Below are 13,425 nucleotides of genomic sequence, written 5' to 3'. Positions count from 1 at the left end.
AGACAAGCAGAATTATTAATGTAGGTAATGCCCAGCAGAGGGAAGAAAAAAAGGATTGGTTCTGACTTGTGGAACTGGGGCTGGGGAGAGATGGAAACTTCTGACAACTCTGTATTACAAGCCCATCTGCAATGTTGTTTGAGTTTATGTAAGCATGTGCGTCATTTACGTTTTTTAAAATTATTTTTAAATGAATAAAACTGTACATTCTGTATGTCCACAGTCTCTTTATTGAAACTACAAACCTAAATTTTTATTTTCTATTTCTCCTTCCTGTAATCTCAGTAAGCTTTTTCAGGTCAATATTATTGGTGCACATGTGTGCACCTCTGATCCTTACTATTGTATTCAAACGTCCAAATAAATATTTATTTTAAAAAGCAGAAGAATCCACTATATAGTGGGCAGCTATAAAATTGCTCCTTCCATTTTGCTCGTGTCTACTAATTTTCTTTCTATCAGTCCGCCCACATCCATCAGTTCATAGAAATAACTTCTGAGGACTGAGGGATTTAAAAGCCTGCGAATCGCGTTTCAGTATTACCTGGAACTACTGGAAGCCAGAATCTTTTCTTAATTTGCCGTTCTCCCCATTACACTCTGCTTATCCATCCTCAAGATTTCAGACCCTGTTCAGTTCTCAAAAAGTAAACACCATGGAAATACGATTCAGGACTTCAGAAGCCATACTGGTGGGAGGAGGGGCTAACAGAAAGATAAATGTTGGCAAGCTTGATACCACATTCACTATGTCCCAATTAACTGTCCCTTTTATAAAGATCTTAAGATTTTCATGCAAAATGGGAGTTCCTATGTATTAAGACATTCTATACAAAGTTCTCCAACTGACAATTATTTTTTTCTCATTTTATAATCAAAGAGACTAAGCTGAGCTGTCCAAAGCACAAAGTAAAACACAGATGCTATGTCTCCAGCAAACACAGACAATCTTACAAGGCTGTAAAATTATCATTCCACTAAGGAAAGCACCCGGGGGAGGCGAGTTACTGTTGTTTTTTCTTTCCCAATGGAAGAATGGAATTACACTCCCAAAGTCAGCTGAGATAGAAAGAGATACATAAAATCAAAAGATAGGGAAGCCGGAGAGAGGGAAAGATCACTTTCTGTGGCACTGAGGCACTCCCTTCAGTGTCATCTCATCTAATCCCTACAACAATTCAGTGAAGCTTTCGTCATTATCCAGAGTCAACTTTGGCAAAATGTTTTACCATCACCCCTGCTTTTTACAGATGAGCTGGCTGGAGTGCAGAAATGGTCAGTGATGTCTCCAAACTCACAGAGCTAAGTTTCTGAGCCAGGTGAACCTCTGATTCAAAGCGCAGAGATTTTTTCTTCTTCCGGAGGACAGACACTGCTGGCTTTATTCATAGAGCTGTTCTCTAGTCCTTGCTCCAGTAGTTTACAGTCTGAGGTTACAGTTTTGTGTTCAAACACATTGTTCGAGAGAAAGGAATAAGAGCCACCAGGTGACTGCCTCTAATAGAAAAGAGGCGGCAAAGCAGGAACTCTTGAGTTTCCTTGGGGCTTCCCAAGAGAAAACTGAGGTACCAACTACCAAGCAAGTTATTCAGTCCGTTTTCTGAGCACTTACCCGTGACAAGTCCGGTAATAGTGAAAATGAGACAGTCCTTAACCAAGAGCAGAAAACTGCTGGGCTTCACTGCATACGCACCACAGTTCTTTTTCTTGCCTAACAAGTTATCAGGCTTATGGGAGGGCACTGACTCACAGAACTGGGATCTACAGCACAGCTACTGATGTTTATTTTTTTTCTTATCTGAACCTCCACACACACACTGGCCTCACAAGATCATCTTTTGGAGCAACACCAATTTGGGGAATACTTGTTGGGAAGTCAACTTTGGCAATATGTTTAAGACTTCAATTCAAGTGGAAATAAGATTGTCAAAGCTAAAATTTATTCAGCAAGAAGAGATTTTTAAAATATTTCATTTAGCCAAATGGTTTCTTGAATCTGAGCTACAGAGAAATTTTTACATTAAAGAACATCATTATTATCACAACAACTTATTTAGCACTTGCTGTGTACTAGGTGCTGCACTGAGACATTGCAGTTTCCAGTATCTTGAACCAACCTGGGAGAAATATCAGTGGTGAGGGTTCAGTGTTTGTATATGGAGGATGGTGCAAACTGAATTATTCCCGTAAAGCTGCTACATAATTCCGGAGAAAGCACACAGCCACCTTCTCATTAGAAGGAGGGTAGGGATAGGTGTTATAGCGAGAAACTGAGATGCTGCTGGATCCCAGGCCAGAGGACCTAAAGAAATACTCTGTCCATTAGGAGCCCACCCTGTGGAGGAACTTGAGCCTACTTCGGATGGGGACTGGGTACGAACATCAGTGCCATTTTTCTTCAGATGAATATTGTGGACCCAGAAGGAAGCACCTTGTAAGCAGGAAAAATAAATTTGTGCTGAAATAATGGATGTAAAATACTTCTCCCTGTCCACTATTGTCAAAACAAATCAGAGAGGAACAGGGGGAGGAAGGGAATGTTGAACATCTATTATGTGACAGGAACAGTATTAAAAACAAAATGAAATGGGACATTTTAAAATGTTAGGCTGACATGATGTCTTTTGGTTCATTGCACCCCTTTCCATTTTATCTGAATTCCTTTGGCTTGTACGTGTTTTTCCTAATATCAGTACAAATTCAAGCTGGTATCTTCTGCAGCGTGATTCAAACTAAAGATACAATAATCTACTGATAAGAATAATAAGTGAAATAAATTGTTTCATTGTAATATTATCTCTTAACTGCTTGTATAAGTAATTTACAAGTTTATCTGTAATTTATCAGACTCACCTGGTAGCTTTAATAGAGATGTAGTCAGCATTCTCGTGGGGGAAAAATACCCTCTTCCTTATTGCTCTGGATGTCTCAAAGGCATGCACATTCTATACTGGCATCAAATCTGGCTATCTTAGCTCATAAAAGAGCTGGATTCTTACCTCTTAATGTACTTCTAAAGTACCAAAAGTAGATATGGGGAGAAAAGCAATGTATCCTTTATGTGTATTTGTCTCCAAAATAAAACAGTAAAAACTTGAGACAGATTTAATATTTTGTCTCAAAAAATCACTAGCTGGTACCTGTGGTCACTTCATCTGAATCTACTTGAGGAAACAGGGGTCTACGTACTTGGTGATGTCATGGGGGTATCCAGGCACTTGCTGATGTCACAGAGGGTATTTATGCATTTGGTGATGTCATAGCTGGCGGGGGGGGGGGCAGGGGGCAGGGTGGTCTGTGCACTTGGTGATGACATAGAGTCTTTCAACCTAGGCAGAAGTTTTACATTCTGTCATTCACTTTAAAACTATAATGGTCTGTAATGGACCCCAAAGCTCTACTTCTAATTTTGCCACCAGGGCCCACATCCCGGTACTTTAAAATGAGAAAGGGTTTAAGGATACCAATGTTTTGGTAATTTAAAACTACCGGAAAAAAAAAATAGAAGGAATAAGACCTAGTATTTGATAGCACAGCAGAGTGACTATAGCCAATAATAATTTAATTGTACATTTTAAAATAAGTAAGAGTATAACTGGATTGTAACACAAAGGATAAATGCTGGAGGGAATGAATATCCCATTCTACATAATGTGATTACTACGCATTGCATATCTGTATCAAAACATCTCATGTAACCCATAAATATATACCCCTACTATGTACCCATAAAAATTAAAATTAGGAGTTAAAAAAAAATCACTAGCTGCCACCTGCAGTCACTTGATCTGCATGCTTGAGGAAAGAGAAGGAATTGGCTTGATGCTTCTACCCAAAAAAATTTATTTGTGAAGACAAATCCCTCCATCCATGTAAATGCATGGACAATATCTTAACAATTTTAGCTCTTACTGCTTTTCCACCTGCACCTAGGAGTTAAGGATGTAATTTACAGGACTTTAGATCTTTTCCCTAAGAACTCTTTTTCTTTCTCTTTTCTGTACTTGTCTTAATATCGTTAACAGATGGCAGCCAAGGGTACAGCTGAGTCTTCTTCGGCTGACTGAGTATGATGAAAATGCCAAGTGTAGTCTGAGCACCGCCCTGAACTTAGGCTGGTAGCCCTTCTGCCCACTTCATCTACTGGGAACTCTTGGGACACCCTGGAGAAGGAGCTCAGGCTGGAAGCAGAAACAACCCACCTCAGCTAAGGGTTAGAATTTAACCTTTTTAAAGGAAGCCTGTTATGCCTAACAAAATAAACTTATCTTTCCTCACTGAAACTGTCTATCCTTCACATTCCAGGAATCCCCTCTGAAAAACATATTCCATGCCTTTTTTCAAGAGAATGCAGTCAATCATTTCAGCTCAGACATCTCTCCCACATAAATGCTGTAAGCTATCCTCCAAGCCTTTCCTTTTTCTGTAGCACTTGCTGCTAAGGATAATTGTATGGTTTGCCACCAACAGAATGTAAATTCTCCCAGTGCCCATGAATACACCCTGGTCCAGAGGAAAACAGGTGAGAAATATGTCAAAAGAACTTGTAATACAAGCCTTCATATACGTGGCAGGGGAAGGCCTGGTGACTCCTTTCCTCACTTACAAAATGGGAAAAATAGCACCTAAACCTGCAGGCTTGTTGAGGCTCAAGCTGTTTAGAACGGCATTGAACAAACATCTGGCACAGGAAATGCCCATTATAAGTCACCTGTTTCCATTTATGCCTCAATCTGTAAAATGTGGTGAGACGTGCCACAGCAATTAGCATGGCTGATTACAGGAGCTGATCCCCATCTTTTACTCACAACCCTGTAACTCAGTTTCTTCTTGATAAGGTAATGATGGTGATAGATAGGGACACTACAAACCATTCATGGATTCTCCCCTAAGTTTGTGCCATCGTCCATGTATGTATTAAATCTAAAAGCAAAAAAAAAAAAATTCTTCAAATAAAATGCTAAAGTGTATTAAAAGTTGTCATAATGCACATTTTATTTTGATTAGTTTCTGTGACTCCTTTATTTTCAACCCAGCAACGCCACTTCCCAAGGTGTAAAAATGTGAAGATTTAGGTAAACTGAATGTCGGAGGAGTGTAGTGTAAAGAGATGGCAGAACACAGATAAAAACATCCGAAAAGCCTCTGTGGGCCGGTCAAGCTTATGATTCAACAGTTAGAAAACCAAAATTACTTGGACATCCCCTTCTACTTAAAGTGATATACTGGAATTGAAAATATTCATTAACCGTTCGTTTTAAAAACTAAGATTACTTGAAATGAAGTAGGCTCATTCCAGAATGCTTTTCTTTTTTCCTTCCCGAAACAATTACATCAAACTTAGATATCCTAATGTTTATTTTTAGATAGTCCTTAAATTATGTTCACCCTTTTCAAGAGGATGAGAAATTTACATTAATAGACTTAACATTGATCTTAAAAATTGGGTTTTGATAAAACTAGTGTGACAGAGGTACTAGTAGAACGAAAAAACAGGATTCCAGATTTTATTTTTTAGAAGATAGAAAAAACACACCCGGGACAACATTTCTTTGATCAATAAACTTTCAGGAAATGGAGGAAGCTGTTTTGGGACACATTCAAAGCTAGTTAACTTGAACTTGGAAATAGGGTTTTTGACAATGTAACTACGGGAAACAAATCTCTGAACAAATTTTAAATGAAACCTCACCCCTCCCCAAACTGTTCAAGTGGCAGACAAAATAAATTACCATAAATTATATGCCAAGACACCTTTTAAAAAACAACAACAACAGCAACAACAATAACCCAGGAGTCTGAGGATTTCCTTCGCTCCTCCAGGAAGTGTGTAACACTGCTTCTGGCCTGCAGGCTGGGGCGGATCGGGGACCTGTCACACGTCAGGATAGTTGCAGTAATATACCGCGGAGCTGGCGTCGGACACCACGGAGGAAATGGCCCCGTGGCTGTCGGGGAGATTCACACTGGAGTCATGCCCCTGGTAGGGGAGGCCCATCTCAGGCTTGCACACGAAGTGCAGATACTGTTCAAATTCCGTGCGGTCCACCTCTCCGAGAAGCTCGGCGGGCTGGCTGGGGTCCGTGCCGTCCCGGCAGGGCAGTGCCTCTGGAGGGGGCGACGGCTGTCCGGGACCCGGGGGCTGGTGCTGGTGCTGGTGTTGGTGTTGCGGCTGCATCTGGAAGCCGCGCCCGCCGCCCGCCCCGTGCGAGCCCATCGCGCCGTAGTACATGTGCAGGGCGCTGGGTGGCGCCAGGAGGCCCGGCATCGATGGACCCGCGGGCTCTGGGCCGAGTCTGGGGTGTATGGGGCCGGCGGGAGGCTCCGGGGGGCCAGCGTAGTCCGAGACCTGCGAGTAGCTGTAGGTGCCGGCCGCCGGGCAGTCCCCGGGCATCGGGGCGGCGAAGAAAGCCGAGTCGGGGTCCACGCCGTCCAGCGGGGACGTGTCGGGCGTGGGCAACTGATAGCCGTCGAGCGGAGGCGCGCCCAGACTCTGGCAGTCGCGGTAGTGGCCGCCCATGTGCGGAGGCAGCAGCGGCGGACCGGCAGGGAAGCCCTGCTCGGGGAACGGGAGGCCCAGGCCGTCCATGGCCACTCGGCCGCCCTCGGGGCCCAGCGCCGCCGCCTGCGGCTCGGCCAGGCCGTGTAGGAAGCCGCCCTCCACCCGCTTCAGCCGCTTCACCTGCTTGCGCCGCCGCGGCCGGTACTTGTAGTTGGGATGGTCCTGCATGTGCTGCACGCGCAGCCGCTCGGCCTCCTCCACGAAAGGCCGCTTCTCCGCCAGCGTCAGCGCCTTCCACGACTTGCCTGCACAGTGGAAGGAAGGGGGAGAGGGGCGCAGGATTTATCGCCTGCGCTCCCGCCCCAGGCCCCTCCCCCACCCGGACGCATCTCTCCCCTCAGACCTTGAATTGAGCAACTGGGGTGAAGTTAAAAAGGGAAGTCTGGGATTCCTGAGTCCGAGCCCTTCGGGAACACCCGTCCTCTAAAGGCACCCCTTTCTTTTGGTCTCCTGGAAGCGGCTTTCCGCTCACCCATCACCCGGTCGTTCGAAAAACAGAAAAGGACACCTAGCTAGGGAAGGGGTCGAGGGATGGACACAACCGGCCCAGTTCGGGGCCAAGGGTGCTCTCGCGCCGCTCAGAGGTGCCGGGAAGTCGCCTTCCCAGAGCCTTTGGACCCACGTCCCCGGCCACCTGGGGAATCCGGGAGCCGGAGAGCACGGCGGAAAGCTACTTTGGACGCTCGGAAGAACGGGAAGCTGGAAGGGAACCGAGAGCCTTAAGAAAGGACGTGGAGTCTCGGGCGTCAGGCTCGCAAAGAACACCGTTTGGGGCTTAAGAAAGCGGCCTAGCGATTTGCGCCAGCGCGCCCGGCCGCCTGCGTCCCTGACTCGGACTCACCCAGCATTTTGCTCAGCTCCGCGTTGTGCAGGTCTGGATTCTGCTGCGCCAGCCGCTTGCGCTCGTCCTTAGCCCACACCATGAAGGCGTTCATCGGCCGCCGGATACGGGACTCGCCCTTGGCTCTGCCCGCGGTCCCGGCCGGCGCTCCGCTGCTCGCCGGCGCCTCGCCCTTCACCTTCATGTCCCCGATGGGGCTCAGCGACTCGGCCCAGGGGCAGGGGCCCAGCCCGGCCATCACCGCGGGCAGCGCGCTCCGGGTCTGGCTCTGGTCGTCACTGGCGTATCCCGCATCCGGGCTGCTCATGGCGCTCCAGGCCGGCCCCGCTCCCCTCAACTCTCCGCCGGACGCGCCGCCTCCCCCGACCCGGGGGAGGGGGTGGGGAGCGAGGCACTGAGATGCCCCGAGGGCTGCGCGGGTCTCCCGGCCCGAAGCCGCCGCCCGTGTTCTGGCCTGTCGTGGTCTACGGTCTACAGCGTACCCAGGGCCCCAACCGACCTAGTGACACTGCGGGCGCCCCTGGGCCGCAGGGCCTTTTCTGCACAGATGTGGCCAATGGAGCGGCGAGGGCGGGCCGGTCCCGCGTAGTTAGGCCCACGCCCAGGCCGTGGTCCGAGTCCCAAGTCCCAGTCCAACCCCACGCCCGCCCCTTGCCCCTCCCCTGGCCCCGCGCCCAGGGCTACCCCTGCCCCCGGGAAAACTAGCGGGAGCCGGGCTCTGGCGCCGCGTCCTCTCCCACCCGGGTTAGGGAGACTCGAAAAGCCATCTGGGAGGGCTGATTGTACCTTGGAATCGACGTACTTGCCCAAGGTCGTTTAGATGAACATACTGAGCGTCCATTCTATTCTCTTTAAAGCACATCTTTTTGTAGAAGCCGAGGGTGTTTCAGTGGTGGGTGACCTAGTTTACTTCCTGCACGGGCATCTTCTTCAAATGTATTTTCTCGAATGCGAAAGACACCGTTGATAATAAATTTAAAAATACAATTTTTCCCCCAGGACTTAACTTGCCTGTGTTATGTTCAAAATGCTGTGTCCAAGATAAATCCTAATTTTCTAAAGCAAGATTAAATACGGAACGACGTTCTGGATCCAATATTCCATCACTCTGAAGAATAAAGCATTTACTCATGACAAACCAACCAGTTTTTAATGTGTATCTTATTATACACATCATGTGAAGTATGAAAATGTGTACAAGATGTATATAAGATACGCATAACAAAACTTTCTCGCATGTGCTCAGTAACAGGTGAGCCTTAACACTGATTTCTAAAATGTAAAGACAGCAGCAATATTTGGCTAAATGTCCGAGTTTGTTAGGGGGAAGAGAACAATCTGTTTTAGCTGCAAAGTAACTGTGGTTCTTAAGAGTCAGTTTAAGATGGTTATTCTGGCAGATAATTAGATTTCTATACGTTTGTTTAGACTGGAATGAAATCTGAATGACTATTAAACTTGTGTTTCGATCTGGAAAAAAAAAGTTTTCAGTGAGACTTTTAAAACAAGCCCTTGTACAGCGCTAAGAAATGACACAGCCTGCCACTGCTATTCGTAGCGCGCTCCGGCATTAGCAAAGGAGTGTATCCTCATAGTAACCCTGAGGTAGACTCTATCTTACAGGAGAGGAAACTGAGGCAGAGAAGTTAAGGAACTTGCTGGAGACTACGGTATTGAGAAGGTGGAATTCACACCCAGCAGTCTGCCTTCAGACTTGCAGCTCTTAATCACTAAGAGAGGCTGGTGTGTTTGTGTATTTGTGTTGGTTTTTGAGGGCAACCAACAGCCATTCCTGCATAATTAGAGATGACTTTGCAAAGAAATCAATATACCAATCTCCAGAACAGACTTTCTTTATTATGAAGGCGTGATAAAAAAGTAGAGCTTACACCTGGGATCCGAGAAGTAAAATGCTGCTGCTTTGAGTGTGATACTACAACAAGACTGTCTGTCCAGTCTTGCTTTTAGTGGCATCCACAAAAATACAAAACTTTTGCAAACTCCTGGCCTTCAGTTTCTCTGGCATTGCTTTTTCTCAAAAGAACTCTTACACAATTGTTTTAAGCCAACTTATATTTAATTATGCAAGTATCTGTGAAGTCTTGACTAGAGGACAAGTTAAGAAAGTGTTTCTAGTTCCTGGGTCTCTAAGATTCAAACAAGAAAAAAAAATCTGCATAAAGAAATCATAGAGGGATGTTACTTTTACTTGGTAGTTTTGAAAGCAGTTGATTTTAGACAAATTTAAATGATGGTGTACTTTTCTTTTAAAGCTTTTTTTCTGGAAAAAAATGGGCTTCAGAATAAAGCAAAAGCACATTGAAAATTATTAAGCAACAAAACTACAGGAGGAGAGAGAGCAATCTACAAATTAAGCCCGTGGTACCTTGTTTTTTGCTAGGTTTTTTTTTTTTAAATATCTTTGCTAACTTTTCTGGATAATAATACATATTTTTCAAAGATCTCAAAGCAGAATTTTCTCTTAACACAAAATCTTTTATGAGCTAAGGAGTTTTCCTAGAATAAACATTGAAAATTAAAAACAATGTCTGATCCAGAATTCATTTTTATCTGTCTAATCTGTTTGACTAATTCCTTAAAAAACACTACAGGAAATACAATCCAGGTGTGAGTCCAAAAAATGTACATGCACAGATTTAGCCCTGTACACTTTCTTCATCCTCATGCTCTTCCTCACCCAGCTCATTATCTGGAGAGGTGCGCTTGGGAGCCAAGAAGGTGGAGAAAATGATGGGGAAGAAAACGTGGGATTTCCATATTTTATTGATTTATTTACTTATTTATTTATTGAGACGGAATTTCCCTCTTGTTGTCCAGGCTGGAGTGCAATGCCACGATCTCGGCTGGCAACCTCCACCTCGCCGATTCAAGCGATTCTCCTGCCTCAGCCTCCAGAGTAGCTGGGATTACAGACGCAAGCCACCACGCCCGGCTAATTTTTGTATTTTTAGTAGAGATGGAGTTTCATCATATTGGTCAGGCTGGTCTCAAACTCCTGACCTCAGGTGATCCGCCCGCCTTGGCCTCCCAAAGTGCTGGGATTACAGGCGTGAGCCACCAAGCCCGTTCGAGTTTCCCTATTTTTATTCGCCCTTGTTCCTTGGGACAGATCTTGGTCGGGTAAGAGAAATCAGGTGAAAGTACACAACATAGGTTGGAGTAGATTTTGGCGCCCCTCCCCCTACTTCTTATAACACCCTCCCTGGGATCATAAATTCACAGTTTACAAATTTACAGGGGAGAATTGTGGTGGTCTTCCAACTCTAGTCCCTTTTACATACTGTGACCCAGTTAGATCTCATTTCTTCTGATCATTCGCTTGTCATTTATTTTCGGGGGGCAGTGTGGAGGGCGGCGACGTCGCTGACCCGCGCGCGGTGTGTGGAGCCTTCTATTTCAGTCTCTTCACTTTAATACATGGTGCCCCGGGACGTTATCAGAGCCAGCCACAAATGCCACATGTAAAGCAGCAAACATCCGGAGTGGCTTCCTGCAAGCCTTGCTTTTCTCAACACGAGAGATTTACGCAGGGGATTGGGGAAAACAAGTTTCACAAGTAAGAGCCGAGTACACCGCTCGCATAGCCGGCCGGGTGCCTTAGCACTGCGCGGTCCAGGGTCGCAGGACTCCCGGCTACTAATTGCGCTCACGTCCCCGGGTCCCTGGGCCGGACCTGAGGCTTGAAAGGCTGGGCAAGGAAGCGACTAGCGCACCAAGAAGCTGTGCCCGTTGCCAGTTGGGGCCTTTGGTCAGCGGGCGCAGAAATTAACTCGGGTAGGTGGCGAACCGTGGGGCTGACCTGGAGGAATCAGAGCCACGCTTATCCGTGGGCTCCTGAGTGACCAGGCAAAGGCTGGGTGATTTCCGGCAGGCTTTTGTGTTTTCGATGCTGGGAAAGCAAGAGCTGGAGGAAGGACACTCAAGTCGATCGGGAAGGACCCGTGGGCACCTAGGCAGATCCGGGTTGGCGCTGGAGAGCAAGTCTGTGTGGGCGGGGGAGGCGAGTGCGCGCCGCAAATCCTGGGAAAACTCCAGGCGGCCCGTGGATGACTAGACGATGGTATCCCTGAACAAAGAACAACAATAAGGCCTTTGCATTTATAAATCGTGCGCGGGCGGCTGCCTCCCGGAGGTGGCGCGCGGCGGTGGAGCGCGGCCGAGGGTCCCGCACCTCCCAGGTAGGGCCGCGCAGCCGGACGCAGCTTATTCGCACCTTGCGCCCCGGCGCCGTCTAGGCGGCGGTGCCGCGCCCCTTGATACCTTTAACGTCTCTTCCTTGTCCCCGGGCCAGTTCCCCGTGGGTCCGGGATGGAGGTCGAAGGTCGCGGGCGGGAGGGGAGGGGTAGGGGGGAGGGAATGGCCCGGAAGATCGCCGCCACCGGCTCTGCTGCTGCTCGCCCCCGGCCTTGGAGGTCTGTCCCAGGTCGGAGCCCCGCAGATGCTGCAGTGCGGGTCCGACCCAGCCTATGCCGTTCTCCTCTGCTGCGCCGGCCTCTCCCCGTGGGGACTGAAAAAAAAGGGCTACAGCGAGAGGGAATTTGGGGATGCGCGTTCCCCTCGCCCCAGAACGGGAATATACATTTTACTTGGACGCCCTCTCCCACTCCCTCCACGCGCATCCCTCCCTGGTCCGGCGGTGTCCCCTCGAGGCTGCCCCCCAACTCCGCCCTGGCAGCGGGCGGCTCCTCGACCGTGTCCCCGTTCCCGCTTGGCCCCGCCTGGGATTTGCACAGGCGAAGCAGGAAATGCGCTGTTCCCGGTCCACTTCCCTACTCAGAAACTCATCCGTGGAGTTTTCCTTAGATCCCCCCACCTCCAACTGTGGCCCCGGGTTGAGGTGTGTGGGCTACTTCCCTTTATGGCCTGGCCTGTGGAACCTCAGACTCCAGGGGGAGGTGGTGTTGGGAATGACGGAGAGGGTCCCGCTCCTCACCCAGGACTCGTCACACACACAGCACTGTCTTGCTCACCCCTTTCAGATCTGCCCCTCAGCCTTAGAAGGGATTTCAATAGCGGCAGAGCTTCCATGCACCCGGTGCTGCAGCTGAACTCCTACTCCCACTTTCCCCATCCACACCCTAGGACAGGCCAGGGCTTTCCTTGGAGACCTGTGTCCTCACCTGACTAGACAGCCTTATCAGCAGCGTGCCCACTGTGCGCAGAGCACTTCCACTCCCACCCGAAGGAGAATGGACGCGGTCCCTGCTTCGGAGGAATGTACCACTCAGTGTCATTAGTCTTCCTCCCTGATTCATTAACTTCCAGCTGGGTGTTCTAGGTATGGTCTTCTGTAATAATTTGTTCCTGGCATGTAAAGGTGATGCTGACATCAGTAGGTCAAGCGCTTTGAGATTTTTTTTTTTTCTAGTAGGGATAATAGGTTTCCTTTCCACCCTGAAAACTCTGGCTTGCCAAGTTTCCCTAGTAAGCAGGGCTGGATTGTGCCAGATGGTTAGGGCAAGGTGTGCATTCTGTTATCATGGAAGTGATCAAAGTTAAATAGGTCATAGGACAGGCCACTTCTGACAACACTCATTACCCACTCTTTTGTACACCTTTAGCCACACACATGTCAGATTTTGAAAGGGTACCTAAGTTGGCTTCCAAAGTTTCTGAACAAAAGAGAAAATGTTAGGGATCCTTGCTAGATTCCTTTGCACTCAGTATTTGGTTAATCTGTTAACTAAATTTTCTTTTCTGTCCACTTTTTGGACCTTGCTAACAACTTTGTCAATACTGGTTAATAACAACACAGGGTCTTAAGTACATTTCACCTTTATATCCTGAGAGCACACGCAATTCACTGTTCGTCAGTATATTCTTCAGTATACTGTTACAGCTGTCATGGATGGAGTCCTAAGATCATCTCCCTACAAGGCAAGGCACTGAGAATGACCTCTGTAGACCTTAGCAAAGGCACTGAGAATGATCTCTGCAGACCTTAGCAAAGACTGTTCTCATCTCAGAGACATCTGTGTAGGCCTGTGGTCATCTGACTTCA

The 13,425-nt window shown here is 47.6% G+C and overlaps 1 protein-coding gene across 1 annotated transcript; it reads right to left on the bottom strand.

The window, feature by feature from the left end:
- Window positions 1–5,340: 5,340 nt before the first annotated feature.
- Window positions 5,341–7,955, bottom strand: SOX17 (SRY-box transcription factor 17). Its single transcript, XM_003902762.3, has 2 exons — window positions 7,404–7,955; window positions 5,341–6,807 (listed from the first exon to the last, which is right to left on the bottom strand). The coding sequence occupies exons 1-2, from the start codon at window positions 7,708–7,710 to the stop codon at window positions 5,876–5,878; spliced, it is 1,239 nt and encodes a 412-aa protein (XP_003902811.1). The 5' UTR covers window positions 7,711–7,955; the 3' UTR covers window positions 5,341–5,875.
- Window positions 7,956–13,425: the final 5,470 nt, after the last annotated feature.

The sequence above is a fragment of the Papio anubis genome, chromosome 8 (genome assembly GCF_008728515.1).
Source record: "Papio anubis isolate 15944 chromosome 8, Panubis1.0, whole genome shotgun sequence".
In the NCBI taxonomy this organism is placed as follows: Eukaryota; Metazoa; Chordata; class Mammalia; order Primates; family Cercopithecidae; genus Papio; species Papio anubis.
Note: the sequence above shows the minus strand (reverse complement) of the source record. Positions and strands in the feature narration are given on the sequence as shown.